The 23123-nt window shown below is 36.8% G+C and overlaps 1 protein-coding gene across 3 annotated transcripts in view; it reads left to right on the top strand.

The window, feature by feature from the left end:
• TEX11 (testis expressed 11) overlaps positions 1–23123 on the top strand; it is a 363973-nt gene that overhangs the window by 55958 nt on the left and 284892 nt on the right. For all 3 annotated transcript variants that reach the window (XR_002805590.2, XM_023634526.2, XM_023634525.2), the window contains exon 8: positions 1261–1341. Coding sequence is in view for 2 of the 3 variants with exons in the window: in XM_023634526.2 (XP_023490294.2) it covers positions 1261–1341 (81 nt within the window). In the remaining variant the exon portion in view is untranslated. The remainder of the gene's footprint in view (positions 1–1260; positions 1342–23123) is intronic.

Genomic DNA, 23123 nt, shown 5'->3' with positions numbered 1-23123 from the left:
GATTTCCTCTAAGATAAAATCTGATTAATGATTGATGCTTTATAGATTCTTTGAGCATATTAAAGGCTTATATTGTTTTGTATGTCATAAGAAAGAAATCATCATTTTCTGCTATGGGGTTTGTCACTCAGCATTTCTCTTTTATAATAAGATTTTCTCCACCTTGAATAATGAATCAATCAGCAAGTATTCATGAAACACTTATTCGTATAGGTGGGAATATTATTTTGTAATCTCTACAGATAATTTGTGATTTGGCTTATTGAGGCTCTTATGTTTACAATTTATTTTCCCCTTTTACAAAATCTAGCATTAAAGCCTTAAAAGAAGGTATCTGTTCAGCAACATGTCTAGTTTAATATTCAGCAGATAGATAGAGGAGAAAACTAAAGAGAAGCCGGCTTCTTATATCCTTCATCTTTTCTTCTTTCTATTCAATTCTTTCCTTATCCAAAGCACAAGAATATTTGATACTGCATAAGGAAGAGAAAAGAAAATAGCAAATGTGGGGATATGTTACCCCTACAAAATACTTTATAAGATTATTTTCTTGTATATGTCCATTTTTTTATAATATGCCTTGTTATCTAAATTCTTAAATGACTGTAACAAGCCTCTTCTACAAGTGCCCAAGTAATGTGTGATTGATGTTTTTGTTCATATGAGGGTGTTCAGTCATAGAATGATAGAGCTGAAGGGAATCTTAGAGGTAATATACTACAGTGTCCTCATTTTATACATGAGGAAACTGAAGCCATGAGAGCGTAAGGTTCCAGGTTATACATAATAAATATCAGAGTGGCTCTTCTGGCTCCAAGATGGGATTGCACTAAGCTGCCTTTCACAGCAGATGTTCAGAGCACTTCAGACTGTGAGGTTATTGTGAGCCTGTTTTAGGACAAAAGACTGCTCTTTAACATAAAAAATTTTCTCTAATGTGGAGGTAAGTACAAGAGCTATTCAAGCTAAGGAAACGTCTATTTGATGTGGCATTATATGATTGTACACCAGTTTCAGCATTTCCAGAAAAAGTGACTCCCAGTTATTTGGTATCAACTCTGTGTTACCCAAGATACCATTTATTTCTCTGTGTTTTGAGCTGGCTATTATGTTTAGCTAGACCAACTAGTGTTGCTAAAATGTTTGGAAAACAAATTAAGGTTTTTTAATACCAGTTAAAAATATTTTAAAATTTACTTATAGACAAATAGCTTATTATTTCATTTTAACCAATTATTGACTTTTTTTTCACTTTCCCAGGCAGTTGCTCAAGGGGATTTTCAAAGAGCGTCTGCATGTGTACTGCGCTGTAAAGATGTGTTGATGAGGGTCCCCAAAAAGGTGAGCAAAGTCTCTGCATTTATTCTTCAAGAGTTTGAAAATATGCTGTATCAAGTTCTAAAAAGAATCATTACTACTTCATGCAACCCTTTAGAGACTGTATTTGATCTTTGAAATCTTACTTAGCTGATCTTTGAAATACTTTGCTTCCTTTGTTTTTTACTAGAAAGGGTGAGCTCTTAAAATTTCTTTGCTTTCCTTTTTATTGTTAAACCATTTTGATATATCTCCTCCATATTTCATGCTATGTGACAAAAGAAAGCAAAAATGAGTTTATTTTCCTGCTGACAAAGTTGACAGCAGTTAATCATATCACTGCCATAGTATTTTTCTCTGTTGGGATTTGGAGGTGTGAGAGATTTGATAGGATAAATAAAGCCTTCTTCCCCCACTGGATCTCATCAAAATTCCAGTTAAAAAAAATTCTTTATTTTTCCACCCTATGTCCCTCCCTTTTCCATTCCTTCTCCCCTGTTTCAGTGTCTGTGCCTACTTCAGTCTTTACTATCACAGAGGGAATTCATAACAAAGATATATTTGGATGTTAGGGAGAATGTTCCCAGGGCTCCATAAGTTGTGCCTACTTGTGAGATTGGTCTTGCTTTCCCCCCAAATTCTGTGTTATCATGTAGAGCTTAATTTGGTAAATATTTATATTGCCAATTATATGCTAGGGACTCTTCTAGACTTTAAAATTTTTTCAAGCAGTTTCATATTTACAGAAATATTACTAGAGTAGGACAAAGAACTCCTGTATACCCTTTGCCCAGAGACCCCGTTCAAGTTTCTCAATACTATTCTTTATGCAAAATGCATTCAAGATCTAGGACTGCACCTACTCTCTAGTCTCTTTCAATCTGGAACACTTCCTTACTGTTGCCTTGACTTTCATGACCTTGGCAATTTTCAAGATTATAGGCCAGTCATTTTGTAGAACATGATAATTTGGTTTTTTTAAATTAAAAAAATTTCATTGAGATGTAATTGACATATAACATTGTGTAATTTTGAGATGTATCGTGTTGGTTTGATACATTTATATATTGCAATATGATTATTACAGTAGCGTTAGCTAACACCTTTATCGTGTCATATAGTTATCATGTCACATAGTTATCATTTCTTTTTTGTGTTGAGAGCAGTTAAGATCTAGTTTCCAAGCAATTTTGGAATTTATAATACAGTATTGTTGACTATAATCACTATGTTGCGCATTAGCTCCTCAGAACTTATTTATCTGCTAGTTGCAAATTTGTACTCTCAAACAACGTCTCCCCAGTTCCTCCACCCTTAATTTGGTTTTGTTTAGAGTTTCCTCATGATTAGACCAGGTTATGAATTTGGGGCCAGAAAATCACAGAAGTGATTCTATGTTCTCCTCATGACTTCCTATTGGGTGGCATGCAGGATTGATTTTTCTATTATTGGTGGTGCTAACTTTGATCTCTTGATTAAAATGGTGTCTTTTAGGTTTCTCCACTGTAAACATATATATTTTTCCCTTTGTTATTCATAGGTATTTCATGGGGTGATACTTTGAGACTATGTAAAATCTAATTTCTCATCCCACTTTCACCATCTGTTGGTATTTCTTGCCTAAATTAGTACTATGATGGTTGACAACTGGCTATTTTTCCAATTCCATCCTTCTTTTCATTTTTATTAGTTGATATTCTATTATAAGAAATTTTACTGTGGTAAAATATATGTAACATAAAATTTGCCATTTTAACCATGTTTAAGTGTACAATTCATTGGCATTAAGTACATTCAAAATGTTGTACAACCCTCACCATTATCAATTTCCAAAATGTTTCATCACTCCAAATAAAAACTCTATACTCATTGCACAATAACTCCCTATTGCCCCCTCCCTATAGCCCCTGGTAATCTTCTAATCTACTTTCTGTCTATGAATTTGCCTGTTCTAGATATTCTATATAAGTGGAATCATAGAATATTTATCCTTTTGTGTCTGGCTTATTTCATTTAGCATTAATATTTTCCAGGTTCATCCACATTGCAGCATGTATCAGAACTGTATTCCTTTCTATGACTGAATAATATTTCATTGTATGTATATACCACATTTTGTTTATCTATTCATCATTTGATAGATACTTGGGTTGTTTCCTCCTTTTGGCTACTGTGAATAGTGCTGCTATGAACATTGATGTACAAGTATCTATTTGAATCCCTGTTTTTAGTTCTTTTGGATCTATAGGACCAGAATTGGTGGGTGGTATGGTGATTCTATGTTTAGCTTTTTGAAGAACCACCGAACTGTTTTCCATTGTGGCTGCACCATTTTATATTCCCACCAGCAATGTATGAGTGTTCCAGTTTCTCTACATCCTCACCAACACTTTTTATTTTCTGTTTTTTTAAATTATTATAGCCATCATAGTAGGTATGATGTGGTTTCTCATTATGCTTTTGGTTTGTATTTCCCTGATAACTAATGACATTGAGCATCTTTGCATGTACTTATTGGCCATTTCTATATCTTCTTTGGAGAAATGTTTTTAAAGTCCTTTGTCTATTTTTTTTTTATTGAGGTAACATTGGTTTAGAACATTATATAAATTTCAGGTGTACATCGTTATATTTTGATTTCTTTGTAGATTACATCATGTTCGTCATGCAAAGACTAATTACCATCCATCAACATACACATGTGTGAATCACTCTTGGCCCTCCTCCCTCCTCCCTTCCCCTCTGGTAACCACCAATCCAATCTCTGTCTCTGTGTATTTGTTTGTTGTTGTGTTTATCTTCTCTTCATGAGTGAAATAATACGGTATTTGACTTTCTCTCTCTGACTCATTTTGCTTAGCATAATACCTTCAAGGTCCATCCATGTTGTCACAAATGGCCGGATTTCATCAATTCTTATGGCTGAATAGTATTCCATTGTGTATATATACCACATCTTCTGTATCCCTTCGTCCCTTGATGGGCACCTAGGTTGCTCCCAAGTCTTGGCTATTGTGAATAATGCTGCAATGAACATAGGGGTGCATTTATCTTTACATATTCATGTTTTCATGTTCTTTGGAGAAATACCCAGCAGTGGAATAGCTAGACTGTATGGTAGTTCTATTCTTAATTTTCTGAGGAATCTCCATACTGTTTTCCATAGTGACTGCACCTGTTTGTACTCCTACCAACAGTGTGTGAGAGTTAGCTTTTCTCCACATCCTCTCCAACACTTATTTGTTTTTAATTATAGCCATTCTGACTGGTGTGAGGTGATATCTCATTGTAGTTTTGCTTTACATTTCCCTAATAATTAGTGATGTTGAACATCTTTTCATGTGCCTGTTGGCAATCTGTATATCTTCTTTGGAAAATGTCTGTTCAGGTCTTTTGCCCATTTTAATTGAGTTGTTTGTTTTTTGTTGTTGAGTTGTGTGAGTTCTTTATATATTTTGGAGATTAACCCCTTGTCAGATATATGGTATGCAAATATTTTCTCCCAGTTTGTGGATTGTCTTTTTGTTTTGTTCCTGGTTTCCTTTGCCTTGCAGAGGCTGTTTAGTCTGATGTAGTCCCATTTGTTTATTTTTTCTTTTGTTCCCCTTGCCTGAGTAGAAATGGTATTCAAAAAGATACTGCTACGACTGATGTCGTACTGAGTGTACTATGTATATTTTATTCTAAGAGTTTTATGGTTTCACATCTTACCTTCAAGTCTTTAATCCATTTTGAGTTAGTTTTTCTGTATGGCATAAGATAATGGTTTACTTGCATTCTTTTGCATGTGACTATCCAGTCTTCCCAACACCATTTACTGAAGATACTTTCCTTTCTCCATTTTATGTTCTTGGCTCTCTTGTCAAAAATTAGCTGTTCATAGATGTGTGGGTTTATTTCTAAGCTCTCGATTCTGGCTGTTTTTCTGTGAGTACCATGCTGTTTTGATTACTAGAGCTTTGCAGTATGTTTTGAAGTCAGGGATTTTGATGCCTCCAGCTTTGTTCTTTTTTCTCATGATTGCTTTAACTATTTGGGGTCTTTTGTTCCATGTAAATTTTAGGATTCTTTCTTTTTCAGTATGCTTTTTGGTTAGGAAGATTTTCCCTGAACTAACATTCATTGCCAATCTTTCCTCTTTTTTTTCCCCGCCCCAAAGCCCCAGTAGATAGTTGTGTATCCTAGTTGTAGGTCATTCTAGATCTTCTGTGTGGGATGCCACCTACACACTGCATGCTTGATGAAGCAGTGTGTAGGTGCACGCCCAGGATGCGAACTGACGAACCCAAGGCCACTGAAGCAGAGTGTGCAAACTTAGCCACTTGGTCACGGGGCTGGCCCCCAAATTTTAGGATTCTTTGTTCTATTTCTGTGAATAGTGTTGCTGGGATTCTGATTGACATTGCATTGAATCTGTAGATTGCTTTAGGTAATATGGACATTTTAAGTATGTTTGTTTTTCCAATCCATGTGCATGGAATATCTTTCTATTTCTCTATGTCATCTTTGATTTCTTTTGATAATGTCTTATAGTTTTCAGTGTGTAGGTTTTTCACCTCCTTGGTTAAATTTATTCCTAGATATTGTATTCTTTTTGTTGCAATTATAAATGGGATTGTATTCTTGAGTTCTCTTTGTACTAGTTTGTTATTACAGTATAGATTTGCAACTGATTGTTGTAAGTTGATTTTGTACCCTGCAACTTTGCTGTAGTTGTTGATTATTTCTAATAGTTTTATGATGTATTCTTTAGGGTTTTCTATATATAGAATCATGTCATCTGCAAACAGCAAGTGTTTCACTTCTTCCTTTCCAATTTTGACACCTCTTATGTCTTTTTCTGGCCTAATTGCTCTGGCCAAAACTTCCAGTACTATATTGAGTAAGAGTAGTGAGAGTGGGCGTCCTTGTTTTCTTCCTGTTCTTGATGGGATAGTTTTCAGTTTTTCACCATTGAATATGATGTTAGCTGTGGGTTTGTCATATATGACCTTTATTATGTTGAGGTACTTTTCTTCTATACCCATTTTATTCAGAGTTTTTATCGTAAATGGATGCTATATCTTGTCAAATGCTTTCTCTGCATCTACTGAGATGATTATGTGAGTTTCATTCTTCATTTTGTTAATGTGGTGTATCACATGGATTAATTTGCAGATGTTGAACCATCCCTGCATCCCTGGAATAAATCCAATTTGATCATGGTGTATGGTCTTTTTAATGTATTGTATTCAATTTGCTAGTATTTTGTTGAAGATTTTGCATCAATGTTCCTCAGTAATGTTGGCCTGTAATTTTCTTTTTTTGTGTTGTCCTTTTCTGGTTTTGGTGTCAGGGTAATGTTGGCCTTGTAGAATGAGTTAGGAGGCATCCGCTCTTCTTCAATTTTTTGGAAGAGTTTGAAAAGGATAGGTATTAAGTATTCTTTGCATGTTTGGTAGAATTCACCATGGAAGCCGTCTGGGCCTGGGCTTTTATTTTTTGGGGGTTTTTGATTACTGTTTCAATCTCCTTACAGGTGATTGGTCTATTCAAATTCTCTGTTTCTTCTTGATTCAGTTTTGGAAGGTTGTATGATTCTAAGAATTTTTTTTAAACGTTTTTATTTTCTCCCCAAAGCCCCCCGGTACATAGTTGTATATTTTTTTAAATTGTGGGTCCTTCTAGTTGTGGCATGTGGGATGTCGCTTCAGCATGGCCTGATGAATGGTGCCATGTCCGTGCCCAGGATCCAAACTGGCGCAACCTTGGGCCACCAAGGCAGAGTGTGCGAACTTAACCACTCGGCCACAGGGACAGCCCCTGATTCTAAGAATTTATCCATTTCTTGTAGATTATCCAATTCTCTGATGTATAGCTTTTCATAGTATTCTCTTATAATCTTTTGTATTTCTGAGGTGTCCGTTGTAATTTCTTCTCTTTAATTTCTGATTTTATGTATTTGAGACTTCTTTTTTTCTTGGGAAGTCTAGCTAAAGGTTTGTCAATTTTGTTTATCTTTTCAAAGAACCAGCTCCTCGTTTCATCAATTTTTTCTATTTTTTAAATCTCTGTTTCCTTTATTTCTGCTCTGATTTTTATTATTTCCTTCCTTCTATTGACTTTGGGCTTTGTTTGTTCTTCTTTTCTTCAGTTCCTTTAGCTGCACTGTTAGATGATTTGTTTGCGATTTTTCTTGTTTGTTGATATAGGCCTGTATTGCTATAAGCTTCCCTCTTAGGACTGCTTTTGCTCTATACCATAAATTTTGGCATGTCATATTTTCATTTTCATTTGTCTCCAGGGATTTTTGAAATTTATCCTTTGATTTCTTCCTTGACCCAATTGTCGTTCAGTAGCATTTTGTTTAATCTCCACATATTTGTGGCTCTCCAATTTTCTTCCTGTAGTTGATTTGTAGTTTCATACCATTGTAGTCAGAAAAGATGCTTGGTATTATTTCAGTCTTCTTAAATTTAGTGAGACTTGTTTTGTGGCCTAATATGTGATCTATCCTGGAGAATGTTCCACGTGCATTTGAAAAGAATGTGTCTTCTGTGGTTCTTGGATGGAATGTTCTGTATATATCAACTAAGTCCATCTGGTCTAGTTTGTCATTTAAGGCCAGTGTTCCCTTGTTAATCTTCTGTTTGGATGATCTATCCATTTGTGTAAGTGGAGTGTTAAAGTCCCCTAGGATTATTGTGTTACTATTTTTCCTTTTATGTCTGTTAATAATTGCTTTATATATTTAGGTTGGGTGCATAGATATTTACAGGTGTTTTATTATGTCATTGGATTGTTCCCTTTATCATTTTGTAGTGCCCTTCTTTGACTCTTGTTATAGTTTTTGTTTTAAAGTCTATTTTGTCTGATATAAGTATTGCTACCCCAGCTTTCTTTTTATTGCCCTTTGCATGGAGTATCATTTTCCATGTCTTCACTTTCAGTTTGTGAGTGTTTTTAGGTCTGAAGTGTGTCTCTTGTATGCAGTGTACATATGGGTCTTGTTTTTTTTTATCAATTCAGCCACTGTGTTTCTTTTGATTGCAACATTTAGTCCATTGACATTTAAAGTAGCTATTGATAAGTATGTACTTGTTGCCATTTTGTTCCTTTTTTTCTGGGTGTTTTAGTAGTTCTTCTCTGTTCCTTTCTTCTTCTCTTGCTCTCTTCCCTTGTGGTTTGATGGGTTTCTTTAGTGTTATGTTTGGGTTCCTTTCTCCTAATTTTTTTGTGTATTTATTATAGATTTCTGGTTTGTGATTACCATGAGGTTCATATATAATAACCTATGTATATAGCAATCTATATGAAGTTGATGATCTCTTAAGTTTGACCTCTTGCTAAAAGCTTTATTCTTTTCCTCCCCTCCTCCCACATTTTATGTTTTTGGTATCATATTTAAATCTCTTTTTTGTGCATGTGTATCTGTTACCATCTTATCATGGAAATAGATAATTTTAGTACTTTTGTCTTTTGACCTTCATATTAGCTTCATAGGTGGTTGATATGCTACCTTTACTACATATTTACCTTTCCCACTGATTTTTTTGGGTTTTTTGTTTGATTTTTTGATAATTTTCTTATTCCTATTTATGGTCTTGTCTTTTCCACTTAAATAAGTCCCTTTAGAATTTCTTGTAAGGCTGGTTTCTTGGTGATAAATTCCTTTAGTTTTTGCTTGTCTGGAAGACTCTTTACTTCTCCTTCTATTCTGAATGATAACCCTGCTAGGTTGAGTATTCTTGGCTGTAGGTTTTTCTCTTTCAGCTCTTTAAATATATCATGCCACTCTCTTCTAGCCTATAAAGTTTCTGCTCAGAAGGCCGCTGATCACCTTATGGGGTCTCCTTTGTATGTTACTTGTTGCCTTTCTCTTGCAGCTTTTAGGATTCTCTCTTTATGTTTAATTCTTGACATTTTAATTATAATGTGTCTTGGTGTGGGCCTCTTTGAGTTTATCTTCTTTGGTGTTCTCTGTGCTTCCTGTACCTGGAATTCTGTTTCCTTCCTTAGGGTAGGAAAATTGTCAGCTATTATTTCTTCAAAAAATTCTCTGCCTCTTTGTCTTTCTCGGACACCTATAATATGGATGTTAGTGCACTTGATATTGTCTCAGAGGTCCCTTAGACTGTCCTCGTTCATGTTTTCTTTTTTTGGTTTGCAATTTTTAAATTTTATTTTATTTAGGTCACATTGGCTTACAACACTGTATAAATTTCAGGTCTCCATCACTATATTTCAGTTTCTATATAGACTGAGTCGTTTTCGCCACCAACAGTCCAGTTTTTATCCATCACCATACATATGGGCCCCTTTACCTCTCCCCCTCCCCCAGCCTTATTCTCCTTGGTAATCACTAATCTGTTATCCTTATTAATGTCTTTGTTTATCTTCCATATATGAGTGAAATCATACGGTATTTATCTTTCTCTAACTTATTTCGCTTAGCATAATACCCTCAAGGGCCATCCATGTTGTCACAAATGGAACCATTTTGTCTTTTTTATGGCTGAGTAGTATTCCATTGTATATATGTACACCATATCTTCATCCATTCATCTGTTGATGGATACTTGGGTTGCTTCCATGTCTTGGATATTGTGAATAATGCTGTGATGAACATAGGGGTGCACATATGTTTTTGAATTATTGATTTCAAGTTCTTTGGATAAATACCCAATAGGAAAATAGCTGGGTCATATTATATTTCTATTTTTAGTTTCTGGAGAAATCTCCATACTGTTTTCCATAGTGGCTGCCCCAGTTTGCAATCCCAGCAGTGTATGAGAATTCCCTTTTCTCCATATACTCTCTGATACTTGTTATTTCTTGCCTTATTATAGCCATTCTGAAGGGCATGAGATAATATCTCATTGTAGTTTTGATTTGTATTTACCTAATAGTTAGTGGTGTTGGGCATCTTTTCATATGCCTGTTGGCCATCTGTATATCTTTGGAGAAATGTCTGTTCGTATCCTCTGCCCATTTTTTGATCAGGTTGTTCACTTTTTTGCTGTTGGGGTGCAAATTGTTATCTGCATTTCAGGTTATCTCATTAGGATAGATTCCAAGAAGTAGAATAATTGGGTGAAAGGATAAGCATCATTTTAAGATTTTTTTCAAGTTAATTTTTATTGACTTAATGATAGTTTACAATCTTGTGAAATTCCAGTTGTACATTATTGCTTGTCAGTCGTGTTGTAGGTGCACCCCTTCACCCTTTGTGCCCACCCCCCACCCCCCCTTTCCCCTGGTAGCCACTAATCTGTTCTCTTTGTCTACATGTTTAAATTCCTTATGTGAGTGGAATCATACAGAGATTGTCCTTCTCTATCTGGCTTATTACACTTAACAAAATTCCCTCAAGGTCCATCCATGTTGTTGTGAATGGGACGATTTTATTCTTTTTTACGGCTGAGTAGTATTCCATTGTGTATATATACCATATCTTCTTTATCCAATCATCTGTTAATGGGCACTTAGGTTGCTTCCACATCTTGGCTATTGTAAACAATGCTGCAATGAACATTGGGGTGCATGGGACTTTTGGAATTGCTGACTTGAAGCTCTTTGGGGAGATACCCAGTAGTGGGATGGCTGGGTCATATGGTATTTTTATTTTTAATTTTTTGAGAAATCTCCATACAGTTTTCCATAGTGGCTGCACCAGTTTGCATTCCCACCAGCAGTGTATGAGCGTTCCTTTTTCTACGCAACCTCTCCAACATTTGTTACTTTTTGTTTTGGTTATTTTTGTCATTCTAATGGGTGTAAGGTGCTATGTTAGTGTAGTTTTGATTTGCATTTCCTTGATGATCAGTGATGATGAACATCTTTTCATATGCCTATTGGCCACCCGTATATCTTCTTTGGAGAAATGTCTGTACATGTCTCCTGCCCATGTTTTGATTGGGTTGTTTCATTTTTTGTTGTTGAGTTGTGTGAGTTCTTTATATATTATGGATATTAAGCCTTTGTCAGATGTATGACTTGCAAATATTTTTTCCCCAGTTAGTGGGTTGTTTTTTGTTTCAATCCTGTTTTCCCCTTGCCTTGAAGAAGCTCTTTAGTCTGATGAAATCCCATTTGTTTATTCTTTCTATTGTTTCCCTTGTCTGAGAAGACATGGTGTCCAAAAAGATCCTTTTAATACTGATGTCAAAGAGTGTACAGCCTACATTTTCTTCTAGAAGCCTTACGGTTTCACATCTTACCTTTAGGTCCTTGATACATTGAGAGTTTATTTTTGTGAATGGTGAAAAAGAACAGTCAATTTTCATTCATTTACATGTGGCTTTCCAGTTTTCCCAGCACCATTTTTTGAAGAGACTTTCTTTTCTCCATTGTGTGCCCTCAGCTCCTTTGTCGAAGATAAGCTGTCCACACATGTGTGGTTTTATTTCTGGGCTTTCAATTCTGTTCCATTGATCTGTGCACCTGTTTTTGTACCAGTAGCATGCTGTTTTGATTACTGTACCTTTGTAGGATGTTTTGAAGCCAGGGATTGTGATGCCTCCAGCTTTGTTATTTTTTCTCAGGATTGCTTTAGCAATTTGGGTCTTTTGTTGCCCCATATGAATTTTAGGATTCTTTGTTCTAATTCTGTAAAGAATGTCATTGGGATTCTGATTGGGATGGCGTTGAATCTGTAGATTGCTTTAGATAGAATGGGCATTTTAATTATGTTTATTCTTCTAATCCATGTGCATGGAATGTCTTTCCATCTCTTTATGTCGTCATCCATTTCTTTCAGAAAAGCCTTGTAATTTTCATTGTATAGGCCTTTCACTTCCTTAGTTAATTTCATTCTGAGGTATATTATTCTTTTTGTTGTGATTGTGAATGGTATTGTGTTCTTGAGTTCTTTTTCTGTTAGTTTGTTATTAGAGTATAGCAATGCTACTAATTTATGTAAGTTGATTTTATACCCTGCCACTTTGCTGCAGTTGCTGATTATTTCTAAAAGTTTCTGAATGGATTCTTTGGGGTTTTCTATATATAAGAGCGTGTCACCTGCAAACAGAGTTTCACTTCTTCCCTCCTTATTTGGATTCCTTTTATTCCTTTTTCCTGCCAAATTTCTCTGGCCAAAACCTCCAGTACTATGTTAAATAAGAGTGGTGATAGAGGGCCTCTTTGTCTCTTTCCTGTTTTGAGGGGGATGGCACTCAGTTTTTGCCCATTGAGTATGATGTTGGCTGTGGGTCTGTCATATATGGCCTTTCTTACGTTGAGGTAGTTTCCTTCTATCCCCCATTTTGTTCAGAGTTTTTATCATAAATGGCTGTTGGATCTTGTCAAATGCTTTCTCTGCATCTATTGAGATGGTCATGTGGTCTTTTTTCCTCAATTTGTTCATGTGGTATATCACGTTGATTGATTTGCAGATGTTGAAACATCCTTGTGTCCCTGGTATGAATCCCACTTGATCACGATGTATGATCCTTTTGATGAATTGCTGAATTCGGGTTGCCAAAGTTTTGTTGAGAATTTTTGCATCTATGTTCATCAGTGATATTGTCCTGTAGTTCTCCTTTTTTGTGCTGTCTTTGTCAGGGTTTGATATCAGCGTGACGTTGGCCTCATAGAATGTGTTAGGAAGTGTTCCATTCTTCCTAATTTTTTGGAATAACTTGAAAAAAATAGGTATTAAATCCTCTCTGAATGTTTGGTAGAATTCCCCAGGAAAGCCATCTGGTCCTGGGGTTTTATTCTTTGGGATGCTTTTGATTGCTGTTTCAATCTCTTTCCTTGTGATTGGTCTGTTCAAATTGTCTGCTTCTTCTTGACTAAGTTTTGGGAGATTGTAGGAGTCCAAGAGTTTATCCATTTCCTCTAGGTTATCCATTTTGTTGGCATATGGTTTTTCATAGTATTCTCTTATAATCCATTGTATTTCTGCAGAGTCTGTTGTTATTTCTCCTTTTTCATTTCTGATTTGGTTTATTTGAGCTTTCTCTCTTTTCTTCTTTGTAAGACTGGCTAGGGGTTTGTCAATTTTATTTATCTTCTCAAAGAACCACCTCTTTGTTTCGTTGACCCTTTCTACTGCCTTTTTTGTTTCAAAAGCATTTATTTCTGCTCTGATTTTTATTATTTCTCTCCTTCTGCTGACTTTGGGCTTTGTTTGTTCTTCTTTCTCTAACTCAGGTGTAGTTTGAGATTGCTTATTTGGGATTTTTCTTGCTTGTAAGATGTGTCTGTATTGCAATGAATTTCCCTCTTAATACAGCTTTTGCTGTATCCATATGAATTGGTATGGCATGTTATCATTTTCATTTGTCTCCAGGTATTTTTGTATTTCTTCTTTAATTTCTTCAATGATCCATTGCTTGTTCAATAGCATATTGTTTAGTCCCCACATCCTTGTGCCTTTCTCAGCTTTTTTCTTGTAATTAATTTCTGGCTTTATAGCATTGTGATCAGAGATGATGTTTGTTATTATTTCAATTTTTAAAAATTTGTAGAGGCTTGCCTTGTTTCCCAACATATGGTCTGTCCTTGAGAATGTTCTTTGCGCACTTGAGAAGAATGTGTATTCTGCTGTTTCTGAATAAGGTGTTCCATATTTGTGTATAAGTCCAATTGTTTAGCTTTTCGTTTAGCTCCACTGTTTCCATGTTGATTTTCTGTCTGGATGATCTGTCCGTTGATGTCAGTGGGGTGTTGAGGTCCCCTACTACTGTTATGTTATTTTTGATATCTTCTTTTAGGTTTGTTTATAGTTGCTTTATGAACTTTGGTGCTCCTCTGTTGGGTGCATAGATATTTATAAGCATTATTTCTTCTTGATGAAGTGTCCCTTTGATCATTATATATTGGCCCTCTATGTCTCTCTTTACCTGCCTTATCTGGAAATCTGCTTTGTCTGGTATAAGTATTGCGACAACTGCTTTCTTTTGTTTGCTATTAGCTTGGAGTATTATGCTGGGTTTCTTAGCTTTTTCCGTATTTATGTTTCGTGTCTCTGTTCTCTTTTTCAGTTTGGTGGCTTCCTTGAAGTTTGTATTCAGAATCTCGTGCATAACGTGGTCCATTTTCTGGTGGCCTCATTTCCTTAGCCTAATCTGATTCAGTCCCTTTCCTCCTCCCCTCCTAAGTTCTTATGTTCATCTCTTATTCCAACTTGTGTTGTCAGTCTGTGGTTAGAGTGACAAGATTGTCTTTGTTTTTGGTGATTTCTTTCCCTTTACCCTAATGCTATAGTTGAGCATTTGCTATCCTATTCTGATTCTATCTATTTGTCTCCTTACTCTGGGTTTTGTTACCCCTTTCTCCCTTTTTTTCTTTTTTCAGGTATGAGGGCTTTTTGAGGATTTCTTCTAGGGGAGGTCCCGTGGCTACACAGTCCCTCAGCTTTTGTTTGTCTGGGAAAGATTTAATTTCTCCCTCATATCTGAAGGATATTTTTGCTAGGTAGAGTATTCTTGGCTGAAGATTTTTTCCTTTAAAGTTTTGAATATGTCATTCCAGTCTCTCCTAGCTTGTAAGGTTTCTGCAGAGAAATCCGCTGATAGTCGGATAGGAGTTCCTTTGTAGGTTATTTTTTTCTGCCTTGCTGCTGAGTATTCTTTCTTTGTCATTCATTTTTGCCACTTTTACTACTTTATGCCTTGCAGTATGTCTTTTTACATTGAGAAATCTAGGAGATCTGAAAGTTCCTCCTCACATATTTCTCTCTCATTCCCTAGATTTGGGAAGTTCTCTGCTGTTATTTCTTTGAGCGTGCTTTCTGCTCAGTTTTCCTCGCCCTTGGGAATACCGATAATTCTTTTTTGTTGTTGTTGTTAAAGATTGGCACCTGGGCTAACAAATGTTGCCAATCTTTTTTTCTTTTTCTGCTTTATTTTCCCAAACTCCCCCACCCCCGTACACAGTTGTATGTCTTCGTTGCAGGTCCTTCTAGTTGTGGGATATGGCACGGCACCTCAACGTGGCCTGATGAGCGGTGCCATGTCTGCACCCAGGATCCGAACCCTGGGCCGCCACAGCGGAATGCGTGAACTTAACCACTCTGCCACGGAGCCGGCCCCGGATAATTCTGAAGTTGCATTTTTTCCATTGAGTTGGCTATTTCTCGGAAATATTCTCCATTTCCTTTTAGTCTTAGTTCTCTTTCTTCCTCTGTCTGGAGCCATTCAACCTATCTTCGAGTATGCTAATATGCTCCTCTATGGTTTCCACATGGGCATTCAGGGAATCTGTATTCTGTTTTATCTGATCCATTGTATTTTTCACCTCTCGTATTTCTGATTGATTCTTATTTATAGTTTAAATATCTTTTGTGACGCAACTCCAGAACTTGGTGACTCCTCTCTATATTTCCCTTTACCTCATTGAGTTTTTTGATGATAGCTATTCTGAATTCATTGTCATTTAGTTTACCTGTTTCCAAGTCCCCAGGACATAATTCTGTGCATTTATTGTTTTCCTTCTTTTCTGGATCTGTTATAAATTGCTGGATTGTAGAGGAAGGGTTTTTGCACATAGTGCTATTATTTGCTTACAGTTACAGCCTGTCACCACTAGATGGGGGTCGATAGCCACATATTCTGCACTCTCCACCTTCAGCTGAGATGGGCCCCACATAGTGTGGGTTGGTGGGGGGGGCACTTTCTCTTGCATGCAGACCCAGGTTCCCTGATCAGGTCTCACTCTCTGTTTTCCTGGGGCCTTGGCTTGATGGGGTCCTCCCACCTGAAAGCTTTCCCCCCATTATAGGGCTTCTGTCTGGGCTGGACGATCCCCTGGATGCATGGCTTCTCCCCCACTCCTCCCTTCACAGAGCTTCCCAAGTGTCGATCCCAGTCTTTATGGGAGGGAGCCAAGTTCTGTCTTACCCCGTTCCAGCTCCTCCAAGGGGGGCTCCAGCCTTTCCTCCCTCTGTCGTTTGGCTGCTGTGGGTCTCTGAGGATTCCTGTGGTATTAGGATATTTTTTGTTGGAATGTGGTTGCTCCTTTTTGTTGTATGTTGGAGGGGAGAGAGTCCTGGGCGAGCTCATTGTGCCACAATGCTGATGTCACTCCTGTCCTCGTTTTTAATTCTTCTTTCTTTTATCTGTTCAGCTTGTGTGATTTCCTCTAGTCTTTTGTCCACCTCACTGATCTGTTCTTTTGTATCATCTACTCTGCTATTGAGCCCCTCTAGTGAATTTTTCATTTCCGTTATTATTTTCTTCATTTCTCTATTGGTTCTTTTTTATATTTTCCAATTCTTTGTTGAGGTTCTCACTGAATTCATCCATTCTTCTCCCAAGATTAGTAAGCATCCTTATGACTATTACTTTGTACTGTTTATGTGGTAGATTGTTTATCTCTGTTGTGTTTAGTTCTTTTTCTGAGGATTTATCCTGTTCCCTCATTTGGAATGTATTCCTTTGTCTCCTCATTTTGCAGCTTTCTCTGTCCTTATATCTGTGTTTTAGGTAGATCACCTGTGTTTCCAATCTTGGAGAAGTGGCCTTATGTATGAGATGACTTATGAGGCCCAGCAGTGTGCTTCTCTCTTGTCACCAATTCCAAATGTTCCAGGAGCATCCCTTATGTGGGCTCTGTGTGTCCTTCTGTTGTGGCAGGGTTGCTCTTGCTGCAGGTATACAGGCAGGCTAAACTGTCCCCCTGGCTGACTAGTTGTAATGATCTCAACTGTTCAGCTGCTATGGTTCCTACAGTTATTTTATCGAGTATGGGGGGGCCCCAGCATAGTTAGCTGTCAGGTCTAATAGCACATTCCTGCTGCAGTTTTTCTGTTAAGTCAGGAGGCCCCCAGCTTGGCTGATTGCTAAGGCTCAGGGTCTTACAATTGCTGTAGGCCTCCGGCCTCCAAAGCTGTTCTCAGCTCTTTCAGGAGTGCAGCTGGGTGGAGCTGGACCCAGGTGTGGCAGCACACAATTGTTTCAGGTGTTGGAAGCTGAGACTAATCCCCTATGTGGCTGTTTGAGAAGGACAAATCTGCTGCAGCTGAGAAGCCCCACTGCCTGCAGGCCCAAGCAGTGTATCAATACATTCCTGCCCTGTGTGCACACCCCACTGAAGTGGACCTAGTTGCCCCACTGCAGAGGGCCCAAACAGTCTGCTAACACTGGCCTGCCCCTTGCGCATGCCCTGCCCCACTGCAGATGTCCCACACACCCTGCGTATGTGGGCCCACAAGTTGCCCAAGGGCTTGCTGTTGGGTGGGGCCACTCCCTAAGGCAGGCTTCCTGCCCTGGCTGAGCTGGATTAAATTGATGCTCTAGTGGTTGGGCAGACTCCTGTACTAACAAGCCAGAGGAAGAAATCCAATGGTCTGCCAGTGTCTGTCAGTATATCTGTACTAGGTTGCAGCTATGGCTCTTGCCAATGTCTCAGTCCCTGTGGAGGTGGCCCCATCCTGGGGAGGTCCCACCTCTTGCCAAGATGCATCCCGAGCCTATCGAGTGAATCTGTTTTCAGCAAAGGAGTGTGCACCTTTCTTTCTAATGATTTTGGGTTGCTTTCCGAAACAGGTGAATTTGTGTGTGAGCCCTTTAAGAGCAGGCTTTTCTTTCCCTTAGGTCTGATTGCTTTTCTAGGGGTATTCTCCATTGTTGTTAAGAGCCAGCAAAGCCAGATATTATGACACTTGTCTCAGTTGCACTGAGTCCAAATGCTGCTTCTTGTGGTAAAGCTTTCCCACTCAGATCCCTCATTCCTCCAAGGAACACTTTGTACCTTAAGATTGCTCCCGGCCATGAAGCACTGCAACTAAAATGTGACTTTTTTCTCTCCAGAAAGGAATTTCTGCCTTTTCCACCTCAGTCAGCACTCTCTCTCATTGTGGGGGTTCTTTTTTATCCAGTTTTCAGTTCTCTCTCAGGAATAACTGTTCCAAGAGTAGTTGTAAATTTGTTGAGTCCACGGGAGGAGGTGAGCTCAGAGTCCTTTTATTGCCAGCATCTTCCCAGCAGTTCCCCCTATTTTTAAATTGGGTTGTTTGTCTTTTGGTTGTTGAACTGCAAGATCTCTTTATATAGTCTGGATTTTAAACCCTTAGATGATTTGCAAATATTTTTGCCCATTCTGTGGGTTGTCTTTTCACTCTCTTGATAGTGTCCTTTGATGCACAAAAGTTTTCAATTTTGATCAAGTCCTATTTTTCTATTTTTCTCTTTTGCTTGCTGTGCTTTTGGTGTCATATTTCAGAAACTGTTGCCAAATCTAAGATCATGAAGATTTTCAGTCCCTGTGTTTTCTTCTGAGAGTTTTACAATGTTAGCTCTTTTGTTTTTTATTTTTTATTTTTTTTTTTTGAGGAAGATTAGCCGTGAGCTAACTGCTGTCAATCCTCCTCTTTTTGCTGAGGAAGACTGGCCCTGAGCCAGCATCTGTGCCCATCTTCCTCTACTTTATATGTGAGATGCCTACCACAGCATGGCTTTCCAAGTGGTGCCATGTCCACAGCCGGGATCCGAACCTGTGAACCCTGGGCCACCGAAGCGGAATGTGCACACTTAACCCCTGCACCACTGGGCCGACCCCCTATAGCGTTAGCTGTTCAGTTTAGGTTTTTGATCTATTTTGAGTTAATTTTTGTGTATGGTGTAAGGTAAGGTTGAACTTTATTATTTTGCATGTGGATATCCAATTATTCTAGCACCATTTGTTGAAGAGATTATTCTTTCCTTGTTGAATGGTTTTTGGCACCCTTGTTAAAAATCAATTGACCGTAGATGTCAGAGTTTATTTCTGTGCTATGAATTCTATTTCATTGGTCTATATGTCTATTCTGATGCCATTACCCCACTGTTCTGATTATTGTAGCTTTGTTGTTCTGTACATTAGAAATAGGGAAGTGTGAAACCTCTCACTTTGTTCTTTTTCAAGATTATTCTGGCTCTTCTGGGTACCTTGAGATTTCACGTGATTTTTAGCATGGGTTTTTTTCATTTCTTTAAAAAAGGCTGTTGGGATTTCGATAGGGATTGCATTGAATCTCTACATCTTTCTGGGTAGTGTTGTCATTTTTAACAGTACTAAATATTCCAATCCATGAACATTGGATGCCTTTCCATTTATCTAGGTCATCTTTAATTTTTTTCAGCAATGTTTTATGGTTTTCAGTGTACAGTCCTAGACCTCTTTGGTTAAATTTATTCCTAAATATTTTATTCTTGTTGTTGATATTATAATTGGAATTGTTTTCTGAATTTCCTTAATTGATTGTTCATTTCTAATGTATAGAAATACAACTGACTTTTGTGTGTTGGTTTTGTAACCTGCAACTTTGCTGAATTCATTTATTAGCTCTAACAGCTTTTTTATTTTGTGATTCTTTAGGACTTTCTACATATCAGATTATATCATCTGTGAATAGAGATAATTTTACTTATTCCATTCCAATCTGGATGCCTTTTATTTCTTTTTTTTTGTTTAATTGCTCTGACTAGAACTTCCAGTACTAAGTTTAATAGAAGTGATGAAAGCTGGCATCCTTGTCTTGTTCTTATAGGAAAAGCTTTGTCTTTCACCATTGAGTATGATGTTAGCTGTGGGTTTTTCACAGCTTTTATCATGTTAAGGACATTCCCTTCTATTCATTATTGGGGTGTTTTTATCATCAAAGGTTGTTAGATTTTGTGAAATTTTTTTAATCAATTGAGATTTTCATGTGTTTTTTTCTCTAATTTTTGTTATATCATATTGTTATTTTCTTTTTTGAGAGAAGATTGCATACATCATTTACCCTTACTTAATACTTCAATGTGTGGTATATTTCTTAAGAATAGGATATTCTCTCCTTTATAAACAGAGTATGATGATGAAAATTCAAGAAATTTAACATTCATGCATTTAATCTACAATCATATTCTAATTTTGTTAATTGTCCCAATAATGTACCTTAAAGCATTTGTTTTTCCTCTCCAGTTTGTGATCTAGTTCAGGATTATGCTTTGCATTTAGTTTTCCTGTCTTTTTAGTATCTTTTAATTTGCCTTTATCTTTCGTGAAATTGGCATTTTCAAAACAGATTTGTTGAGGTATAGTAAATCACATACATTTAAATTGTACAGTTTGATGAGTTTCGGCATATGTATACACCCATGAAATCATCCTCACAATCAAGATTATGAATCTTTCCATAATCCTCAAAAGTTTTCTTTTGGTGCTCCTGTTCCCCATTCCCTGCCTCTTTGTCCCCAGGCAATTACTGATTGGTTTTCTGTCTTGATAGATTAGTTTGCACTTTCTTGATTTATTACATAAATGGAATAATTCAATATATACTTTCCTTGATTTGGTTTCTTTCACTCATTATAATGGTTTTGAGATTCATCCATATGTTTGTTCATATCAATAGTTTGTTCTTTTTTCATTGCAGAGTGAAATTCCATTATATTGATTTACCACAATTTGTTTATCCATTCACTTGTTGATGTATATTCAGATTATTTCCAGTTTTTAGCTGCCTTTAAAAGTCTAATACAAATAGAACTGCTTTAAACATTCATGTAGAAATCTTTGTGTGGATATATGTTTTTATTTCTCTTTAGTACTCTAGGAATGGAATGGCTGGGTCATATGTTAGGTGTGTGTTTAACATTTTAAGAAACCACTACAGTGTTTTCCAATTAGGTTGAACCATTTTATACTCCCACCAGCAGCATATGATTGTTGCAGTTGTTCCACATCCTGACCAACACTTGGTATGGTCACTTCTTTTAATTTTAGCCATTTTAGTTGGGATGTAGTCATATCATTGTTCTATTATAAGAATTGCATTGTTTTTCTATTTGCTTTCATGATTATTCCTTGTCTTTAGTTTTCAGCAGTTTGAGTATGACGTGTGTGACTGATTTATTTGGGCTTATTCTGTTTGGAATTTGCCAAGCTTCATTTTTTTTAAAATAGCTTTATTGAGGTATGGTTGACATACAAAAAATTGCACATAATTAATGTATACAATTTGATGAGTTTGGAGATAACTATTCATCCAAGAATCCATCGTCACAATCCATGCCATAAGCATACCCATCACCTCTGAAAATTTCTTCCTATCCTCTTTATTTATTATTATTATTTTTTGATGATTCTTTTTTCTAAGTTATTTTATTGAGGTTACATTGGCTTATAACACTGTGTAAGTTTCAGGTGTACATTATTATATTTCAGTTTTAGTATAAAATACATCATGTTCACCACCAATAGTCTAGTTTTTATCCATCACCATACATATGTGCCTCTTTACCCCTTTTGTCCTCCCTCTCACCCCCTTTCCCTCTGGTAACCACCAATCTGTTCTCCTTATCTATGTGTTTGTTTATCTTCCACATATGAGTGAAATCATATGGTATCGTCTTTCTCTGTCTGACTTATTTCACTTAGCATAATACTCTCAAGATCCATCCATGTTGTCGCAAATGACGTAATTTTTTCTTTTTTTATAGCTGAGTAGTATTCCATTGTATATATATATATATATATATATATACACACCACATCCTCCTTACCAAATGGGAGAAAATATTTGCAGATCATATGTCTGACAAGGGGTTAATTTCCAAAATATATAAAGAACTCATAGAACTCAACAACAAAAGTTGAACAACCCAATCAAAAAATGGGTAGAGGATATGAACAGACATTTTTCCAAAGAAGATATACAGATGGTCAACAGGCGCATAAAAAGGTGATCAATGTCAGTAATTATTAGGGGAGTGCAAATGAAAACTACAATGAGATGTCACCCCACTCCCGTCCAAATAACTATAATTAACAAGACAAGAAGTAACAAGTGTTGAAGTGGATGTGGAGAAAAGGAAACCCTCACACACTGCTGGAATGCAAACTGTTGCAGCCACTATTATTTTTCTTTATGATAGGAACACTTAACATAAGATCTACTCTCTTAGCAAATTTTTAAGCATACAATACAGTATTGTTAACTACAGGCACCATACTGTACAGTAGATCTCTAGGACTTATTCACCTTGCATAACTGAAACTTTGTAATCTTTGACCAATACCTCCCCATTTTCTCCTTCCTCTACCCCTAGAAACTACCATTTTATTCTCTGTTTTCTATGAGTTGGAGTATTTTAGATTCCTTATATAAGTGGGATCAGGTAGTATTTGTCCTTTTGCATCTGATTTATTTCATGTATCATAATGTCCTCCAGGTTCATCCATGTTGTTGCAAATGGCAGAGTTTTCTTCTTTTTTCAAGGCTGAGTGATATTCCATTGTGTGTATATGCTGCATTTTCTTTATCCATTCACCAATTGATGGACATTTAAATTTCTTCTGTGTCTTGGCCATTGTGAATAATGCTACAATGAATGTGGGAGTGCAGATTTCAATTTGAGATCCTGATTTCAATTTCTTTGGCTACATACCCAGAAATGGAATTGCTGGATCACATTGTATTTCTATTTTTAATTTTTTGAGGAATCTGTACTGTTTTCCATAGTGGCTGTACCAATGTGTATTCCTGGGAATGTAAATTGTACAAGGATTCCCTTTTCTCCACATGCTTGGTAGCATTTATCATCTCTTGTCTTTTTGATTATAGCTATTCTAACAGGTGTGAGGTGAGATCTCACCCTAGTTTTGCTTTGCATTTCCCTGATTATTAGTGATGTTGAACACCTGTTCTTGTACCTGTTGGCCATTTGCATGTCTTTTTTGGAAAAATGTCTTAAATTCCTCTGCCCATTTTTTAATCAGATTAGTTTTTTCTTGTTATTGAGTTGTTTGAGTTCTTTATATGCAGTTGTCCCTTCGTGTCCATGGGGGATTGGTTCCAGGACCCTCCATGGATACTAAAATCTGCAAATGCTTAAGTCCCTCATAACAAATTGCAC

Source organism: Equus caballus, chromosome X (assembly GCF_041296265.1).
Source record: "Equus caballus isolate H_3958 breed thoroughbred chromosome X, TB-T2T, whole genome shotgun sequence".
In the NCBI taxonomy this organism is placed as follows: Eukaryota; Metazoa; Chordata; class Mammalia; order Perissodactyla; family Equidae; genus Equus; species Equus caballus.
Note: the sequence above shows the minus strand (reverse complement) of the source record. Positions and strands in the feature narration are given on the sequence as shown.